Source organism: Juglans regia, chromosome 7, assembly GCF_001411555.2.
Source record: "Juglans regia cultivar Chandler chromosome 7, Walnut 2.0, whole genome shotgun sequence".
In the NCBI taxonomy this organism is placed as follows: domain Eukaryota; kingdom Viridiplantae; phylum Streptophyta; class Magnoliopsida; order Fagales; family Juglandaceae; genus Juglans; species Juglans regia.
In genome coordinates, this window is record NC_049907.1 from 40,207,666 (window position 1) to 40,228,224 (window position 20,559).

General features: G+C 37.0%; 2 protein-coding genes across 4 annotated transcripts; both read left to right on the forward strand.

Annotated features, from left to right (window-relative positions):
* The first annotated feature begins 418 nt into the window (after positions 1-418).
* Positions 419-8,604, forward strand: LOC108985530. Its single transcript, XM_018957871.2, has 6 exons — positions 419-1,031; positions 2,573-2,738; positions 6,648-6,824; positions 6,936-7,019; positions 7,871-7,952; positions 8,060-8,604. The coding sequence occupies exons 1-6, from the start codon at positions 676-678 to the stop codon at positions 8,491-8,493; spliced, it is 1,299 nt and encodes a 432-aa protein (XP_018813416.1). The 5' UTR covers positions 419-675; the 3' UTR covers positions 8,494-8,604.
* A 2,910-nt stretch (positions 8,605-11,514) lies between these two features.
* On the forward strand, positions 11,515-19,128 carry LOC108985527. Of its 3 annotated transcripts, none has more exons than XM_018957868.2 (6): positions 11,515-11,759; positions 13,619-14,169; positions 14,774-16,967; positions 17,816-17,931; positions 18,113-18,225; positions 18,754-19,128. In XM_018957868.2, exons 1-6 carry the CDS (start codon positions 11,740-11,742, stop codon positions 18,859-18,861), a joined length of 3,102 nt encoding a protein of 1,033 aa, XP_018813413.2. In that variant the 5' UTR covers positions 11,515-11,739; the 3' UTR covers positions 18,862-19,128. The 3 variants fall into 3 exon arrangements, with proteins under 3 accessions (XP_018813413.2, XP_035547850.1, XP_035547851.1); XM_035691957.1 differs by having other exon boundaries at positions 11,516-11,759; positions 13,567-14,169; XM_035691958.1 differs by lacking the exon at positions 11,515-11,759 and adding an exon at positions 11,994-12,172.
* Positions 19,129-20,559: the final 1,431 nt, after the last annotated feature.

Sequence of the window (20,559 nt, forward strand, 5' to 3'; positions counted from 1 at the left end):
CGCTTCCTACTGTTGATATTTTTTTGTTAAATTTTTTATTTTGTGATTAATAAAGTATTTTTTAATGATATTATAATTTTTTTTAAATAATATTTAAAATATTAAAAAATACATATTAAAAAAACACATTAAAATAACTTGTAAAAATCGACAATGGCTATAGTACCATCTTAAAAATTAAAAAAAAAATACTATTCTTACATTTTGGTGTTACTATTAAAATTTTTTATTTTATTTTTTTATTTTTATTTAATGATTAAAAAATTAATTTTTAATAATATTATAATTTTTTTTTATTTTTTTTAAAATACTTAAAAATATATATAAAAAAAAATCAATTATACCTAACTGTAGCAGGAGCTGGCACCGTCCAATTTTAAAATCAAATTAATAACAATACGTTATCCTCCCCGACCTCAGTTGTCACTTGCTAATTACGACCTTTAACCCCAACTACCACGCTCCACTAATCGCGTAACCTAACACAACCCCCGCCACCCCTATCGACGGCCTCTGCTCTGCCACGTCATCTCAAAAAGACATAATTCATCTACCCTAACCGCCCTCTCCCTCCTCACCCTTTTTGCGTTCTGTGTCGTGTCGGAGAGGACCCCGTTGTCCATGTAGATCGAGCTCGCTGACTTTTCGGGAAAGTCCAAGAGGATTAGGGAGGTCATGGATGAGCCGTTCTTCGATCTCGTGGAGTTTCTGAGGCGGCCTTCGATCGCCGAGACATTCGTCGACATTTTGCTCTGCGCAGTTCCGATTTGGCTGGCCGTAACGATCGGTCTGGTCATCGGGTGGTCGTGGCGCCCTAGATGGACCGGCCTCGTCTTTCTCGGCCTTCGCTCCAAGTTCCGCTTCCTCTGGACGGCTCTGCTTGGTTTCGGAGCTCGCCGCCTCTGGATCGCCTTCACGGCCTTCTCCTTCTTCTCTGTTTGCCGAACCATCTGGTCCAATTTCGGACGCAAAAGCAAGGGATCGGCGCCCACATCGAAGTTATCAATCCCAGGATATGTCGACGCTGTTGGGCGAGTTTTTTTTAACAGAAAATCTTATATTTTTTGGCTTTTATTTATCTTTTTGGAATATTGTTGTGAATGTTATGTGGTAAATAAGGAAAGTCAGTGTCTTGGTTTATGCGTTCGTTTTGGTTTCGCTAATTTTTTAATTGGTTACTGTGATTAACTTAGTGCAACTGAGCGTAACCATATAATGTTATTATTATCTGCTAACTGGAAGTGGGATTATTTCGGTTTTGGGCAACAGGTTTAGTTATTTCCAGATAAGTACGGTTTTGTGCATAACATGAGATGACCATACCATTGCTTGATTGAGATAAGTTGGCACATTGTTGGCGAGAGTAGTGCAATTTCTTTTGATAATCTTTTGGATGAGACCTAGGTATTTGGCCTTCATACTTTTGAGTGTTAAGGAAGCAGGGTTTAATGAGTGTAAAATGGCCATGTTTTGGAATTGGGATTTGTCAGGGATATTGGGAGTTTCTGTTGTCCTATCCAGAGTTAAGGGCATAATTTCTTAAAAAAAAAGAGTGATTTGAGCTCAACGATTTAAGTTTGGCGCATGAATTTTTATACACTGGTAACCTTGTATGAGAGACCAGCTACTTGCCTTGGAATATCTATATACTTCATTGGTGACATTTTAATTTTTAAAATTGGTGACTCAGTGAAATGGAGGATGGTTTTGGGTGTACTGTTGCTGCACATTTTTTGTCAATGGTATTGACAAGTTTATTGTGGGAGAGCATGCTACTCTGATCCAGTGCTTTAATATAGAGAGTATTTTTTACTCTGCTTGACAGTAAGACCTGGCAATACAGATTTTTGTTCCTCCTCAAAGCAATTATACCAAACAAGACATAAAAAAATTTGCTGATAATATTTGGAAGTGTTTTCACTTGATAGCATTATGTGTATGTCTGTAGTAAGAATGGATGGTTGCCGTTTATGCTGTATATCGGGTCAATGATTGGGCAATCAATGGAACAGTGTATATGCCTATAAAAAAATTAAAAATGGATGTTAACTAAATCGTAAACTATCGAATATGATGCTTATTGTATCATAAATGGTGCTGAAGTAGAAATGCCTTGTACGTTTTCTATAGGTACAACAAATAAGGTCATTTTTCCAACTGAAATTGCAACATTGATGTTAATTATGCATCTAGTTCAAAATCATTGGATTTTTTCCCTGGAATAATCATTGATTCATGTAGACAACTGTCAACTTTGGTAGTGCTTGTTTTGTGCATCGGATTGATATGCCACTTTAGGCAAGGAATGAAAGTGTCTCCTAATGACTTTGGCCTAATGACTGTATAATTAATTTTGTTTATGAACTGCCTCTTTTAGTTGTTTTCTTGAGTTTTCTGAGATGATATAAATTTTCTCTAATTGTATTGTGCTGCTGTGTTTATAATCTATTGGTGATCTTAAAAAACTTTTACAAACAAAATCTGGTATGTTGTTGGAGCAATTCTGTTTCTTATTCATACTTTAATTGGTTCATACTTTAATTGGTTTGTGATTCCTTTAACTTTCCTGCAGCTCCACCACAGAAGGTGAGGGGCGAGTGCAGGACATTGTCACAGAGAATGATCTAGAACACTTATTGCATCTTCTTGGAGGGAAGAATGGAGAGTTGGAATGGCAAAGTTTCATGGACAAGTCTACTCCTAACATGGCATACCAAACTTGGCGCCATGAGCCTCCGGTAGATTCTGACTTTGACTTCTATTATATGTATTTTCTGTTCTTCATCAGCTAAAATGATGTGTATGAGTTTCATTAAATGTAGTGTACCCAATAAGAGTATTGGCTTCTCATTCATTCATAGAGAAACTTGTTAAGGATAAAAAGGATGCCTAGATTACTTATCTTTTGTGGGGGGGGGGGCAACTTTTCTTTCGTGTGACACATTTATGTAAAATAAAAAGCAGATTAAAAAAAAAACATAACTATATATAAAACTATATCTCGATAATTTGTTACAAACGCGTAAAAATAAAATTCTAAAAACACAACTTAATATATGTTTTAGATTTATGATGATAATGTTTTATGGAATAATATTCATCCATTATTACTTTGTAATGGATGAATATTTATTTTTGTAATGGATGAATATTTTTGTAATTTATTTTTGTAATGGATGAATATTTTTGTAATGTATTTTTTAGGGGGGGCCAACTTTTCTATCACGTGACACATTTATGTAAAATAAAAAACAGATTAAAAAATAAAAAAAACATAACTATATATAAAACTATATCACGATAATTTGCTACAAATGCGTAAAAATAAAATTCTAAAAACATAACTTAATATACGTTTCAGATTTATGATGATAATTTTTCATGGAATAATATTCATCCATTATTATTTTTGTAATGAAATATTTAGAATTTATTTATTTTCATAGAATCTATCAAGTGATCTTTCAGAAGGCAATTTTTCATTCTAGTGTGTAATCTACTTTTATTAAATTTCATGTAAAATCTAGATATTTTCGTGTCACATTAAACATATAATGATTTTTTTTTTATAGGTAATCAAGAAGTTTTATTCATAGAAATAGGTAAAACCCAAGTACATAGGGAGCACACATGAGAAGCCCATGGTTAGAGTTTACAATCGAAAGGAGAAAATCATGGACATTTCGTCCATTACAAACAATGGCCCCCGCCCATAAGATCAATGATTTAAAAAAGAAAACTTTTAGCTCATCCATTGTTCTCTCATGATCTTCGAAGCTCCTAGCATTTCTCTCCTGCCAGATGCACCAACACATACATATAGGAACCATTCTTCAGATGGCTACCACTTGTGAGTTATCGTGAAGGCCTCTATAGCTTGCAAGGAAATCCACCAATCTAAGAGGCATGACCCATGACAATCCTATTCTCATGAAAATATCATCCCACATAGTCCTGGCCACCTTGCAATTTAAAAGCAAATGATCTACTGATTCACCATTCTTTTTACATATACAACACCAGTCCAACACCATTACTCGGCATTTCCTTAAGTTATATGTGGTAAGGATCTTGTCCAATGATGTTGTCCATACGGAGAAAGTTGCTTTTGAAGGAGCTTTCGTCTGCCATATACTCTTCCATGGGAACATAGTCATTCTAGGATTCGTTAGAACTTTGTAAAATGATCTAACGGTGAATTTACCTTTCTTGGATGGGCTCCAGTTCATCTTATCGCTAGTACCCTTGGTCATGTTTACGGAATATAATGTCGCATAAAACTCTATAATAGTCTCCAACTCCTAGTCTTGGGCTGCCCTAGTGAACTCAATATTCCATTGAGGGGAGCTGCTGGAAATGACCAAGAGATCGGCTATCGTTGCATCCTTTTCTCATGCAAGCTCAAAAATGGCGGGGAAGGTGTCTTGTAGACTTCTTTTACCACACCATTTGTTGTACCAAAATCTAACACGAGAACCGACACCCACCACAATATGCTCATGTCCTCGGAAGATCTCCCAATGTCTCCTAATGTGTTTCTACAAACCCACCCCATATGGGCCGCATACCTCATTCGAGTACTATCCTTCCCAACCCTGATCCCCAAATTGTGAATCTATAACTGACTTCCATAGGGCCTCTCTTTCGTGTTGATACCTCCACAACTATTTACCCAACAGGGCTTGATTAAATTTTGTCAAGTGGTGAATCCCCAATCCACCCCCAGAAAATGGAGTACATACCGTTGACCAATTAACCAGATGAAATTTGAATTCTTCCCCCAATCCACTCTACAAGAAATCTCTTTGTAACTTCTCAATACGGTTGACAACTTTTGTAGGGAGCGGGAACACAATGATAGGAAATATGTGGGTAATTTAGAAAGAGTACTTTAATTAAAGTTAACCTACCACCTTTCGACAAATACAACCTTTTCCAATAAGCCTATTTGTGCTCCACCTTTTTAACCACACTATGCCAAATTTCTTCGAATTTGAAGGGAGCGCCCAAAAGTAAGCCAAGATACTTCAAAGGTAGAGATGATACCTTGCACCCCAAGAGAGCAGCTAAATTCTCTGCTCCAAGGACTACCCCCACTAGCACCAATTCAGACTTTGAAAGATTAACTCACAATCCCAAAACAGCTTCAAAACAAAGAAGTAGAGCCCATAAGGATTGAATGTGCCCGAGATGTGCACCACATAAGATAAGAGTGTCATCAGCAAATTGCAGGTGAGAAATGTCAAGATCGCCATTTCCCTCCGAGAAACCATAGAGTAACCCACCTTCCACAAGGCCCACAATCATCCTACTGAAAGCTTCCATGACAAATATGAAAAAGTAGAGGAGAGAACGGGTCCCCTTGTTTCAAACCACGAGAGGAGTTGAAGAAACCCATTGGTGAGCCATTCACCAAGATAGAGAATCGAACTGTAGAGATGCAAAATTCGACCCATTTTTGCCATTTCTCTCAAAAGCCACATCTTGTAAGCAAATAAAGTAAGAACTCCTAGTTGACGTCATCATAGGCTTTCTCCATGTCTAATTTGCAAAGCAACCCGGGTTCTTTAGATTTGAGTCATCCGTCCAAAACTTCATTTGCAATCAAGACTGAATCTAGGATTTGTTTACCTTTGACAAATGCATTTTGCGGCTTTGATATTAGCTTTTCCACAATCGAGCTCAATCTATTCGCAAGTACTTTGGAAAGAATCTTATAAACCCCATTTACAAGGGTAATGGGGGCAATAGTCTCTAACATCCGATGACCCCATCTTTTTGGGAATGAGTGCTAGGAAGGTAGCATTAAGACCTTTTTCAAATCTAGCATTAGTGTGAAACTCTTGAAAGACCTACATAAGATCTTCCTTGATCACTTCCCAACAAGAAAAATAATGTAATGATATACCTTAAATAAATTTTTTCTTGCTCAATGAAGTCTAGGGGATCAAACCTCTCAACTACTTTTCATATAGATTATCAATCTTAAATGATTTTTCTTGTATTTTCACTTTGAATTCCATATTAACAAGCCTAATATTGTATAACAAAAAACTTTGAGATCCATATTAATAAATTTATTATTTCTCCTAAACTTAGTTTAAATTAATCTTAGTGAGGCCACATCCTTGAAAATAGATAATATATAGAAACTATACAAAATTTTGGGACTAAAGGAAAAAAAGAGGCATTTCTAGGTATATTGAAATTTTAGAAAATTCTAGAGAGCATATGGGGATTACAAGTTTTTTTTTTTGAGGAGGGGGGGTGCAGGGGGTTCATTTTACATTTTCAGTCAATTTTATATGTTCTGCTTGCATGACATGCATTTGGTGAATTGTTCTTGTATTCGTTCCAACATCTTATGAAAAGCAGGGATTCCATTTCTTGTTGCAGCGTTGGGCCTTTTTAGTCTTCCTTAGATGATAGACATATGTTACTTCCTTCCATATTTTTAACATACAAATTTGTGACTTTTAAAGATGATTGAGGAGCTTGTGCCCCTGTGCCCTAGTTAGCCTCTTCTCTATTTGTTTGCTTTGCATGTATATTATCTTATATTTGACCTCGCAGCGTGTTCTCTAAGATGTTGTTGTAGTAGTTTGACCATATTGTGTCTTACCATCTGACGGTGATTTTGTTATCAGACAGGCCCTCCAGTTTACCGTAGTAGAACTGTCTTTGAGGATGCAACGCCCGAGGTTGTTAGAGATTTCTTCTGGGATGATGAATTTCGACCTAAGTGGGATCCTATGCTTGTGTATTCCAAAATATTGGAGGAGTGCCAACATACAGGGACAATGATTGTTCACTGGATAAAAAAGGTTTGTATATCAAAATATTTGCTGGGTTGTATGTATGCCTTGGTTTTATAATACAACCACTAATAAAAAAAAATGTATTAATATCTTAATTTACTCCCCTCCTATTTGTAGTTCCCTTTCTTCTGCAGCGATCGAGAATATATCATTGGTCGAAGAATATGGGAGGCTGGGAAGACTTACTATTGTGTGACAAAGGTATTAGTTGCAACATATATTCATTTATTTTTTAGCAGTAATCTTGTCCTTTATTGCTTCTTTACCGCCCCTTGAAGAACAGGCCCTTCTAGAGTGTTATGACTGCAGGGATCAAGATGGTCAGTGGTAACTATTCATGATCATAAAAACAACTCTATAAATAATGATAGATTGTTCTGGACAAATTGGATATTCTTGGCAATTTTTTAGTATGTTCATCAGTTCTTGTGTAATCTAGAATATAAGTGAACCTAAAAAGACTAAGAAATACTAATGTAGTGTATATGAGTAACCTTGTTCCTCTTCTTGTATGTTTTGTGGCATTGAAACATGTCACTGCTATTTATTTTGCTTTTTTTGCTCCCTTGGCCTAGCCAAGGACATAGAATCACCTGTTAATTTGGTTGTTTCATTGAGAAGCTTCAGAGACCTCTCCCCAGAGAGCCTTTTTTTTAATCTTTTGATTGCATCTTGGATTATACCATGGTTAGCTGAGATGAAAATAATCTTTTGGCTAATGAAAATAGTTGATATAGGGGATTTCGTGACCCTCCCTCCCTCCCTCCCTCCCAACCACCCCTAAAAAAGAAAAAAGAAAAAATAATAATAATAAAAGAAAAAGAAAAAGAAGAAAAATGAAAGAAAATGATTGATTAGAGGGTAAAGCTTCTGGATATTTTATGATTTTCCTTTGTCACTTTACTAGATTTGCATGATGTTGTTTGGTTCAATGTCTTTAACTTGGCTTGTATTTGTACTGTCAAAAAAGATTATACATAATAGTAGTATGTGATTCCTAACGTATTTACAGCATATGGGCATGTCTTAATATGTGAGCTACAATATTGTAGGGTGTGCCGTATCCATCTTTACCCAAGCGTGACAAGCCTCGACGTGTTGAGCTATATTTCTCTAGTTGGATTATCAGGGCTGGTAAGAGTGCTAGTTGTTTTCTTTATTTTTGCAACAATGCAGTAAGCAAATTTCAGTGACAACCGAGTGTTGCTGTCATATTTGCTGAATTTGGAAAATATATGCAGTGGAATCTCGCAAGGGTGATGGACAGTTGTCGGCATGCGAGGTTACACTCGTGCATGATGAAGACATGGGAATACCCAAAGATGTGGCAAAGTTGGGAGTCCGTCATGGCATGTGGGGAGCTATCAAGAAATTGCATTCTGGCTTGAGAGCATATCAGAATGCGAGGAAATCAGACGCTTCTTTGTCTAGAAGCGCACTGATGGCAAGAATCACAACAAAGATTCCTTTGGTGGGAGGCATGGACTCTTTAGAGCCAGCTTCTGGTGAAGAGCAAAATGATCAAGCTGTGGTGAATAAGCCACAAAAAGACCATGGCATTGATTGGAAATGGTTAGCTATAGGTGGAACGGCGGCTCTCGTTTTTGGACTTCACTCGGGTGTAATAGGTAAGGTGTTGTTACTGGGAGCAGGGAATAGAGTTGCTCGGAGGTGAGAGACATTATTGTATTTCTATCTGTTATGGGGATTCATGAAATTTTTATCTATATATCAACACATGAATTGTTACTTATTGAGATCATATAGAATTTCTTAAATTTTGCTCGCTCTCTCTCTCTCTCTCTCTCTCTCTCTCCCTCTCTCTCTCTCTCTCTCTCCATTTACATGGCGATTTGGAGAGTTAGGATTGGCATGTTATCTCGGGGGATTGGCGTGGATTTTGATCTTCAATAACTAACCACCATACACATGCACTGTAATTTCAATACACACTCTTTTATTACATTTTTATTTGGAATCAGTAACTTGGCAAAACAGAATAAACAAAAAATAAAAACAAAAATAAAATCAGCGACTGCTCTTTATCTTCTATTGGTTTTATAGTTTGTAGACTCGATACAAACTTTTTTCTTATGAGCTTAATTGCAGTGATAATCCATAGTTATATATCTGGGTTTCATTATCATTGTCCGCCATGAATATACATATTATTTATTATTTTTATCTTTTTATTTAAATATACATATTTACACATCAATATATATATTTAATTAATAAAATAATAAAAATAATAAATGACCTGTGATATAGGGGTCAGTAGATATATTTTTTTAATCAAAATGTTAAAAAATGATAAACACGTTACTTTTTACGGTAATTGTGAATCTGTGATTGATTGTAACAGATTTTACTAAAATTTTGTGAAAACACGTAATGACAGTGGAATTCATTATAATAATAATAATAATAAAACAAAATATTAATATTTTTTTTAGTTGATGTAATATTACTTATCATCACTTTTTATCATAATTCTATCACTATTTCATACTATTTATTATATTGTATTTATGAGTCAATCATTTGATGTGACAAAAAAATTAAAAAATAATAATAATAAAAAAGATAAGAAATAGAATTTTTCATTTTTTCTAATCTAAGATACAATGCTCATGCAGAGATCATTGTCATCGACAAATTTTAGATCCAATAGTCTTGTCAAGCCCTTTATGGCGAAAAAAACCTGCTTTGTGGATTGTTCTAAAACAGCAACAGCTAGCGAATGCACGAGTTCTTTCATCTTTGGCATGTTGCCATGCGTTGCCCTCGCTGTATTATAAGGTAGCTTGAGAGGGACAATCGGACACTGTATTAGATGTAATGCAAAAGCGCCAGTGCGTAGTGGGGTCGAATGCATGATCCAAAATCCCAGGCTCGTGGTAGACAGTGGCTCAGCACGCTAATCCCAAAAGTCATAATATATGATTGAGATTGATTTCTTTGGAAATTGGGGACCCTTTTTCCTTCAGCATTATCTAGATTTTAGAGATTATTCATCATTTCTCTTCCAAATTGCCAAGTTGCTGATCATGATGATCTTGTTTGTCTCGGTTCCCTTTTCATTGTCTAAATCTTAACTGAACCTACCGTTGAAAGATAAGATTTTATGAAATATTTCTTCCCACTTCTTCTATTTTTATGGTTGTTAGCATTGTGCTTCATATGTCTGGACAAGATTTTAGCAATTCGGATGACACTGTCTTCACCTGCAAGTAAGAAGACGAAGATGGGCTCGGAAGTCCGGAAAACCTCTTATGCTTAAGTCAATTTCAAGTGTTTTTAGGCTTCATCTTTTTAGAATAATAGACTTAAGAGAGAGTTCTTTATACTTAAAATGTGTCTTTTATATGAGATTTTAGGAGGACATTCTGTACTCGGTGTCAAGGTTAGGAGTGTCAATATGTGACACGACACGATAAAAGCGGGTTAGGGTTTACCTTTAACGGGTTGGGGTAAAAACGGGTTGACCCGTTAAGACACGATAGCTTAACGGGTTGATAACGGGTCAACCCGTTATGACCCTTTAAGAAAATTAAAATTAAAATTATACCCTTATACCTAAAAAATAAAATTGTTGGGATTTTAATTTCGATATTTTTATTGTTTAGATTGTAATTTTGGACTTGTAGTTAGTTTTATATATTTTTTTATAGATATTATGATTTTAACATTTATATAAAATTATGTTAAACTTAACTAGATTAAAGAGGTTAATTTTGAGTTTGTTTCAATCAATTTATATAAATAGGTCAAAACGGATTGACACGACACGACCCGTTATGTTATTGGGTCATGTTAAGGTTTGAAATTTTGACACGATAAGCTTAACAGGTCGGGTTAGAGTTGACCTATATAGTATAATATACATGTCTTGACAAGACACGAACACGACCCGTTAACACGATTTGACACCCCTCAAAGTCTCGCCCAGCTCAACTATCGTGGATTGGGTGAAAACATCCCTCCCAATGGCCATTATATTTCTTCATATTTTTATTTCTTTCAGATTCTATTTAAATGGGTTATTAAGAATGTGATCCATGTCTTTTTATTTGATTACTTTTAGTGTTTATTTATTTATTCATTTTCTCAAATAAAAAAACAGTGGAGTCTATATACACTATCTGCACTTTTTAATATGTAATTTATGGGTAGAACAGATTTAGAAAAAAAAAGATTCTAAGCAAAAAAACCTAATTCTTTTACTAAAAGCTAACCTTCACTACTGATTTATGCAAAAATAGATTTAAGTTACGTTTAAATAGTGAGATATTTTTAGATATTTTGTGAATAATAATAAAAAATATTAAATAATAAAAAATAATAAAAATATATTATCAAAATATTTAAAAATATTTGAGAATATCTCAATATCCCCATCTTGCTTGCCTTTGAGCTAAAGTCATAAAACCGTCAATTTTTTTCTTTTTACTTTCTTCAGATAAATAAAACAAAGCAGAAGGACGCGCATTTGGATAAATGATATAAAGTACGAACTTTTTAATACGAGACATAGCTATTATTATCTATAAAATAAATCAACTAAAATTTGTAATTAACTCTAACGTAATGTTATTGGAAGGGAATGTTCCACGCGGCAGATGGTTAACCTCATACCTCAGAATCTCAGAAAAAGGTACACAGCTCCATGTCACTGTGGTAGCAGGACGCATGGCATGCTCTTCGTAACTGGACTCTCTCTCTCCCTCTCGGGAAGACTCGCGTTTTCGCTCACACGCACCTCACCTCTTCCCTCTCTCCCTCTCTCGCTCACGTGTATGTATATATATATATATGTATATATATAAAATACATACAGACATCTTCTTTTGGGTTGTACTTGGCTTGTTAGAGTACTGTGTACAATAAAGGAATTGGCAGAAGGAAATTAGCAATTCCCATGTATATGGGGGACAATAGGTATGTAGGTCTCCACCAATCGTTCTCCTTGCTTGTTTCTTAATTTCGTTGCTTTTGCAGCAAGTTTACCTGAGTAGCTTCTGAAACTTGCATTTCTACAAAAATAATAATAATAATAATAAATAAAAAATGGTGTTCTTGTTTGATTGTCTCTTGATTTCTGAAGGTTATGGCTTTACTACTGAACAAGAAGCCAGATCAGAACCTGACCTTATCATCATGTATTAATAATATATCCTCTTGTGAAGGAACTAGATTTGAATTTTTAACTTTTTATCTCCAAGACAGTCAGTCTAAGAAAATTCCATGGGAGTATTTTGTCTCTTAGAGTCTAGAGTGGGCCATGCTAGAATGGAATCTTCCTAGTTCTGGGAAATCAAGATGTGATCTCTCTATTTTGCAGATCAATCACAGTGAGTTGCTTCGATTCTCATGCTCACAAATTCCTTTTATTTTTTCTTTGATTAATGATTATTGTTCCGAGGGAAATTATCTGCCCGTGTATGCATATGCATCTTATATGCACGCATGAATTCATGTACATAGATGTGTATATTTGTGGTTTTATGTATTTTATTTTGAAGTTTTGGCAATGAAAGTATAGGTTAGGCATTCCTTTCACAAGCAAAAATATTACCCAACTCTTTCTTAATGCCAGCTGATGTCACCATGTGTCCCAAAACCTTAAGGTGGTGGTGGGATTAGGTAAATTTAATTTTGTAAATTTTAAATTTGGGAAATATTTTGGCCACAAAGGAATTTCACAAAAGTAAATCCAAAAACTGGTACGTCTCTTTTATTGTAAAATAGATCTAACGTATCACATGAAACCATGTCAATTTGTGAGTTTAATTTTGTGAAATATCTTTTATGTCTCTCTCTTTAAATTTTATCCTTAACACTCTTCTAGATGTCATGGGCATGTCTCAGTGTTTTAGAGAACACAGTGTTAGTACTAAAGGATTGGTTTTCTGGTCACACAGTCAATTCTTGTTCTTTCACAATTTGATTACCAAGTACAAAACCACTAACTAAAATTTAATCAGCAATCGGTGATGACAGCTAGCCCCAAACTTCCAAGTCCTAGCAATACTTATTAGTATATGCAATATCTTCGGAAGTGTGGACATCTTGCAAATATAGTCTTGTCCTAATCGAGTTGCAAGGCCAAATCTCTATGTTTTACTATCATTTTACTTTTGATTTATTTACCTGGGTCTTGCTGCAGCAAAAAAGATAATCTTATGTTATTCCCTGAATTTCATCTTGCAATATTTAGGGATATCACAGGCTCAATGTGTAAGTTCAAAGTTATGTCTAGGTCTATCTCAAGGCCTGCTCACCATAATGCAAGCTGAATCGTAATAACTCTTCATTTTTTTTGTGTTCGAATACTTTTTTACCTCGATGCTTCTCTAATTGTATGGGAAAATAATTTCATAAGGGTTTCGTGAGATTGCTTCAATTACACTGAGTGAAACAACTCTATAAGCATAAAGCCATGGAATGGTAGAAAATGTGGGTCAACATAGTTGGAGGACATGTTGAATTTTCATTGCCTAAAGTTAGGATCGTGATCATCATCAATAGCTGTTGTTAGGACCATCACTTTCTGTTTGTAGATGCACTCTGGTGATATATAAGTTAGTCTATTGAAGTTGTTTTACTTGAAATGGAACTTGCTACTTTTAGCTTTACAAATTCAACATGTTTTCAATATGTGTTTGTGAGTGGATTCTAGGACTTAGAATGCCAATTCCTACTGTCATAAGTTTCTAAGACAATCGTGTCCTATATTATATCGCAGTCAGGTTAAGTTTGTCAGTATTCATGACGATTATTACATAATTCACGTGTAGTACCATGGGGAAGCCTAATCCTATCCCAGTTAGCATTTCAGCATCGCCTATTAAGGACTCCATCCAACCAAAGATGAATATGCATGATGAGAACATAGAACCAGGGACTGATTTAAGACTTGGTCTGGGTTATTCTAACCGGTGCACTCAGAGACAACTGAAAGATGAATCAGATGCAGGTGCAGATGCAGGTGCAGGTGCAAATGCTGGTTCAAGGATAGACATGACATTTGTGGCCTCTGACCCCCTGTCTGAATTAGTCTGGTCTCCACATAAGGGTTTGAGTCTCAAATGTGCTGATTCTGGCTTTGCTGATAAAAAGGGCTCTCTTATGTGGGGTGCAGGACCAAGCAATGTGGCTTTTTTGCTGCCTCAAAACATTACAAGCGAGAGGTCTACTACTGGCAAACCTACAGATGTGGAAGTCATTACACCACAAGCAGCATTTCATGCAAACAGTAAACTTTCTGGTACAAATACTTTAACTAGATCCCCTGCAAATGATGCTGATATCATACCGGGATGTGGACCAAATCATGTAGATGAGACAGGTAAAGGAAAAATGTTTTCATGTTAACTTGTCTGGAAGGGAAGGTTTATGCTAGGCCTTTAGTCTAAATGTTGCTTAGTGAATAAGAAGATTCTGGTTAGTTATTAACTGGTATAATGATGAAAGTGAACCTATCCATTCCAATCCTCTATCCTATTAAAGCCTGGGGACTCCGTTTGGCAGGACCATTGAGAATTGTTTTTTCTAGCTTTATAGATGCATGCTGCTCTCTTTCCTCTTTGTTATGCAAGAGAGTTCTTGGAAGCTCATGGAGCTGAAACTGGTCGATGTTTTATGTTTTATAACCGATTAATTCTCTTGTTCTATAAAGGAATACGGACAGGGTTTTATACTTTCTAAAGGAACAAATAAAAAAAGCACTTGCTATGCTCCCAAAACACAAGAGCACTGCAGACTGTTTTATTTTGCATGTAAAGTGAAAACTTTCTTTTATATTTTACTTCTGTCCATTTTTTTCATCTCTGACATGTTATGACCTGCTGATTTTTTACCTACTGGCAAGGTAAATGGAAGGAATGCTGATACTTTATCTATTAAAATAGATGAACCTAAACCTGATGTGATGGTAAATGACTTGTTCTCAGCGGATCCTACTGGAAGAGGCAGAGATCTTGGAAGTGAGCAAATATTGGGTATGAATATTGTTTTGACCTCTGATGTTCACCCTGGGGATGAATGCAATGCTTCTGAAACTCCAGTTAAGAATTTTAGGTCCCCAGGCAAAAGGCCTCTGGCAAAACCGGAGCAAACTGCAGAGAATGATTTAAAGACTCCAATTGGTGAAAATGCTTGTGGTGGAGCGGCTGAGATGGTAGAATCAGAATTTTCTCCCAAATTAGAAAACACTTTTCGGCATTATGAAGCGATACGTCCTAGAAAAAAATATTTTCCAAGTAAACTCCCCCCAACTAACAACAGAATCTATAGAAATCAAAGGAAAGGTAAGGAAAAGGCTCTATCTGATGGAGATGTTAATGGAAGATCATCAAAGGAAGGAGATGACAGCCATGAGAGTGTTCAAAGCTGCAACAGTGCTGGGTTGCTATCATCAAGTGGCAAGAAGAGGCGGAGCTTTGATGAACACTTGATTGTTGGGAGTAAAAGAGTGAAAAATCAAATCCAAGAAACACCCAGTTCAGCACCCTATATTAGACAAGATAGCTCCTTTATGAATTGGATATCAAACATGATGAAGGGCTTCTCAAAACCAATTCAAACTGCGGCAGCTTCTCCTGCTCTTGCTATTGCACCTCCTGATCATGGACATCTGGATCTTCCTGATCAGAATCCCCTCACATGCAACAAGAATCAAGATCCAGTGTTCAAAAATATTGGTTTCCGATCAATCTTTCAGTCTTTATATGGTCCAAAGGTGGAAGGAGAAACATCATTGAATACAGCATATGAAAAGGGGGAAGGATCTAAGGAACTTGAGCTGGCTAACAAGATGTGTACCATTAATACTACTCCAATGGCCATTCAGGGAGATAGTGATAACATATGCAATCAATTTCTGCTTCCAAATGAGAAGTTTGAGGAATCAATATCTGGAAATGGAGCAGCTTTGGTGACCCAGCCTAGAGTGTTTCCTGTGAATTTTGCTCGCAATCAGGAAAATAGCAAGACCATTTCCAGGGAGGATAAAAATTCATGCAGAGTGGAATCGAGTAAGGAGAAAAATGGAATAAGTTCCAATTCATCTCTGGGTAAAGATAAGACTAAGATTGGTGAGAATATTGCTTCTGATCCACCATCTGAAGGGAAGACCACAATTGATATTAGCTGCAGAAATGATCCTATGGGAAGCTTGTGGATAACTAGGCTTTGTTCAAAAACTTGTCGCCCTGTACTAAACCTGGGTGATCACAACCTGAGTATTGTTGTAGGTCTTGACAGCTCCAGTGATTGCACAAGGCTTCTTCCTCGGTCAGGGAATCATAACGGTTTTTCCAAAAACCACAACGGTGTGGCAATGAAGGAGAACTCAGTTGAAAACCTAATGCCTGCTTTGGGTGAAGAATCACATAAGTGTCCTGCTGATACCGAGGCTATCATTGGTTCTGAAAAGATCAAATGTCACAATGATCAGAACTCTGCATATAAACTGAACCTAATTTTGCCTTCCCCAAAATTTAGAAGTTTAGAGGCAATGGCTTCAATCTTTGCAAGAAGATTGGACGCCCTCAAACACAGCATACTATCAAATGTAACAGATAATGCAACTCGAGAAACTACAACCTGTGTCTTTTGTGGCATAAAAGGCCACTGTTTACAAGAGTGTTCTGCAATAAAAGAAAGTGAGATTGAAGATCTTCTCAGGGATGTCAATATATATAATGGGACTGAAGAACGGCCTTGTTTATGCATTAAATGTTTCCAGCTCAATCATTGGGCTGTTGCATGTCCCAGTGCTTCCTCAAAAGGGGAACATCAAACAAAAGGTGGTGGTGGTGCTTTGGCTGGTCCTAGCAAAATGCAGCATAAAGGAGGTAACGAAAATTTGAAGCTGCTAACTGGTTGGGAGAGACCATTTCAAGATTCTTGTGATGGGAGCTATCTTAGAATACCAGAGCATAGTAACTGGAAACAGAATGAAATAATAACCCCTGAAAAAACTGGAAATGCAAATTCATTGAAGAAATATATTGCGTCAAGTTCTGGGGGAAACTACTCAAAAGAACAAAAGATCATCCCTGTCAATGGGCAAGTTTCAGATGTACCGAAAGGAATCTTCGATGCCATAAAAAGCCTTCGTTTGTCACGCTCAGATATCCTAAAGTAAGTGGACATACTAAAATAATATATCACCTGCAAACTCATGCTCTTAATTACTTGTTTGACTGGAATTGCTTCTATACACGAGAAGTAACATGTTCAATTACACTTGATATTACCTCTGACACTTTGTTTATGTATTCAAGGATGGAGAAAAATTGACTGTTTACTCAAGTTTCCTTTATGGGATTAAGTCTATACTGTAGTCCAACTATCGTTGTATGTTTGAGGCATAGGGGACTTTTTTTTTGTGGGTGAGGCATGGGAGACTTAGAAGCACCTAAATTCAACCCAAATTCATATGGTGGTGTTTTATACCCTATGGAGGGAATATTTACAATTCTTTTTAGAGTTCTCAAGATGCTCAGTTTTCATCAATGGTGTGGGGACACCTTTACTTGTTTTTCATTGCTTGTGTAGAGTATAGGCAATAATTTCCTTTTTTTTCCTTGAATTCATTTTTCTTCTTACATGAGATAACATCCTATTTCATACGTGGAGGATTTGTGTGGAGCCTTAGCTGTGTAGAGAAAAATTACATGTCTACGTGATTAACAGGACTTTAGAAACCCCGTTTTATAGTTTGAGGAATAAGTCCTACTCTACTATTGCAATGAAAAGCATTGGCTTCCAAAAATTCCTTGTTTTTTCTTTTCCTACCAAATTATTGACTGATTTTTCTTCAAATTTGGGTTTTGGTTTATCTTGATAGAACTCAAATTTTCTAGCAGACTTACTCTTTAGAAAGCAATCCTTACAAGGGATGACTTTTCTTCCTACGATAATCACCTCCATAATTGATATTCTCCATGTGCTTGCTAAGAGAATATTCTCTGTTGAATGGGCACCAGATGGATGAATTCCCATGCGTCTCTGTCACACCTTAATGGTTTTTTCTTGCGCCTGCGGCTTGGGAAGTGGGAAGAAGGACTAGGGGGAACTGGATACCATGTGGCCTGCATAACAGGTATAAGTTGAATTAACTCATGATTGTTAGCTTGTTTTGATAACTAATCTATTTGATAATTAGTAGCTTTTTCTATGCATAACAAGTTTTTAGATCATCTTGATGCAATTAATTAAACCTCGACTTTAGAATGGCTCATTTTTCCTATCATTCCGTTCTTATTTTTCTTCTGGATGAGCAGGGAAGCAAAGAGAGAATTCACCAGAGAATGCCAAATATTCTGTGTGCGTAAATGTAGGTGGAATAAAATGCTTGGTCGAGAGTCACTACATCTCCAATCATGATTTCCTTGAGGTAATAGTTTGAGTAGAATTTGTCATTTTACAGTGTTTGTATGCCTTTAAGCTATTAGTTTTCAGTTTCAATTGTTATTCACTTGTTTCTTTAGATCTTGCGAGCTTGATGTCTTTTACCACATTCTATAACATTTATAAATCTATTACTTTGAGGTTGTCTTCCCACATTGAAGAATCCATGCTGATATTGGCCAAGTGGCAGTTCTGTTCTTCATTAAAATGTTGTAAAGTAACCCTGCTTTGATTTCAGGGACCACATGATATGACAGCTTTATCTTTTTAATCCCATTTTCAAGTTCATTGGTAATGCACAAATCACTGTTCCATCTGGAATTCTCTTTCCATCTTTGTTTGTATCCATCAAATATCTGATCATACCAAATACACTGGCAATTAGAAAATAAATGCAACATAGTAATTTGAAGAAGGTTGCCGATCCATGCCCTCTTTCGTAAATTTCTGATTCACGTTCTCTTTCAAGCTTGCCATACCCCTGCAATGGTGAAATTCCCATCACATTTTGCAGGATGAGCTCATGGCATGGTGGAGTGCAACCTCAAGGGACGGTGCCAAGATCCCATCTGAAGAAGAATTAAGAGTGAAATTCAAGAAAAAAAGAATGTTAGGCTTTTAGGAATCAAGTGATCTCGGGAACCATCTTTGTAAGCCTCGGGCAATTAAAATTCTAGCCCACATGAAATACAGAGCGAGAAGCAATTGACAAAAAGCGAGCCTTGTATTTTGTATATAAAATTTTGGAAGTCCTTCCATGTTTGCATGCATAAAGAACATACGTGTAGCTGAAATTAGGATAGGAAAACTCTTATCTTCAGCCATGTTAGTGCACCGATACGCATCAATCTATCTAAGTGTACCGTTATTTAAACGGTGCATTTTGATTTGGGCAGGAATGAATTTTATACGGATGGGAAAAGCCGAGACGCCTATTTTTTAGTGGGACACTTCTGTCGTTTCCTCTCTCTCCATTCTCCTCCATTTTCTTCTCCTCTCCCGTCGTTACTTCTCCCTCTCCATTCTCTGCAATTTCTTCTCCTCTCCCGTCGATACTCGTGGTCTCCTCACCTAGTTTTTATCTACAAGTAGGGCTTGCCATGAGGCTCTTGGATGGAGGATCTGGAAGGGAGGTAGTCCTCGATGTTGGGTCGATCCAAGTCCATATCGAAGCTTAACGAGGTTAGCTTCTAACTGCCACTCATCTCTGTATCTTCTGAATGTGTTGAGTTTCCCAATCTCGATGGCTGCAAATCCTTAGTGCTTTGGTCCTTTTCTTCTAAATATGTTTGTACGAGTCATGGTTTTAATTTCTAGTAATTACAGATAATCACGAGCAGAGTATGCATGCGGCATGAGTCTTGGGTTCGATCGTGAACCTCTGATGTGGGTGAGTAACAGTGTTACGAGAGAGAGAGAGAGTACTATGAGGGCAAAACCGATACTTAGATAAAGTTAACATGGACAGCGAGAGGCTTACTATGTAGTCTCGGCAGTGGTGGTTGCTGTGAGATGTGTGGGTTGATTTTGATGGCTTATGGTCATGTGGATGTGGTGCAACACTAGAGATGGTGGAAGTTGGGGATCTATAGGGTTCCGCTTGCTTTGTTAAGGTTGCTAAAAATAGAGGCTTGTTGAGTTCTTGGTGCAGGTGGCTGTGTAAGATAGTGACTCTCGGTGGTTGGCTTTTGGAGGTGCTAGTGGACGGTGGTGGTGAAGCATTTGGTGTAAAGCTAGCTTCCACCGGTGTGACGATGGAAGAATCATAGATGGCGTACATGGGAGTGAGCTGTGCTCTATTTTTTTTTCCTTAAAAACAGAGGCCTCCGTGTTGTGGGTGTAGGAAGCCATGGGTGTGGAAGACGTGCGGCGGTGAAGGTTTTCTTTCGGTGGTTTTCTGCTTGGCTTGGCCCGGGGTCCTCACTCTGTGCACTGGTGGTCTGGTGCAACAGAATGGCTATGGTGTTCGTTGGTATCCAGTCGTGTGGTTTTGGGTGGCACATGGTTGTAGGTGTAGAGATGTCTCAGTGAAGCAACCATGTGTGGCTGTGTAAGGAGGTGTTGGGACGTGGTGAAACTCATTGACTCACAGAAAATAGAGACGTTTGCATTGAGTGAGAAGAGACACCGATGCATGGGATTAGAGGGAGAGAGAAAGGGTGACGTGGGGCCGTGGGGAGGTACAGTGGTTCCAACGGTGGTGATTTAATTGGGGTTGCTATTTCCCGTTGGTCGTGGGAGGTGGTTTGTGGTGGTTGGCTTATGGTTTCTATAAGGGTGGTGGTGGTCGTAAAATGTAACCTCCCTGTATCTCAATGTA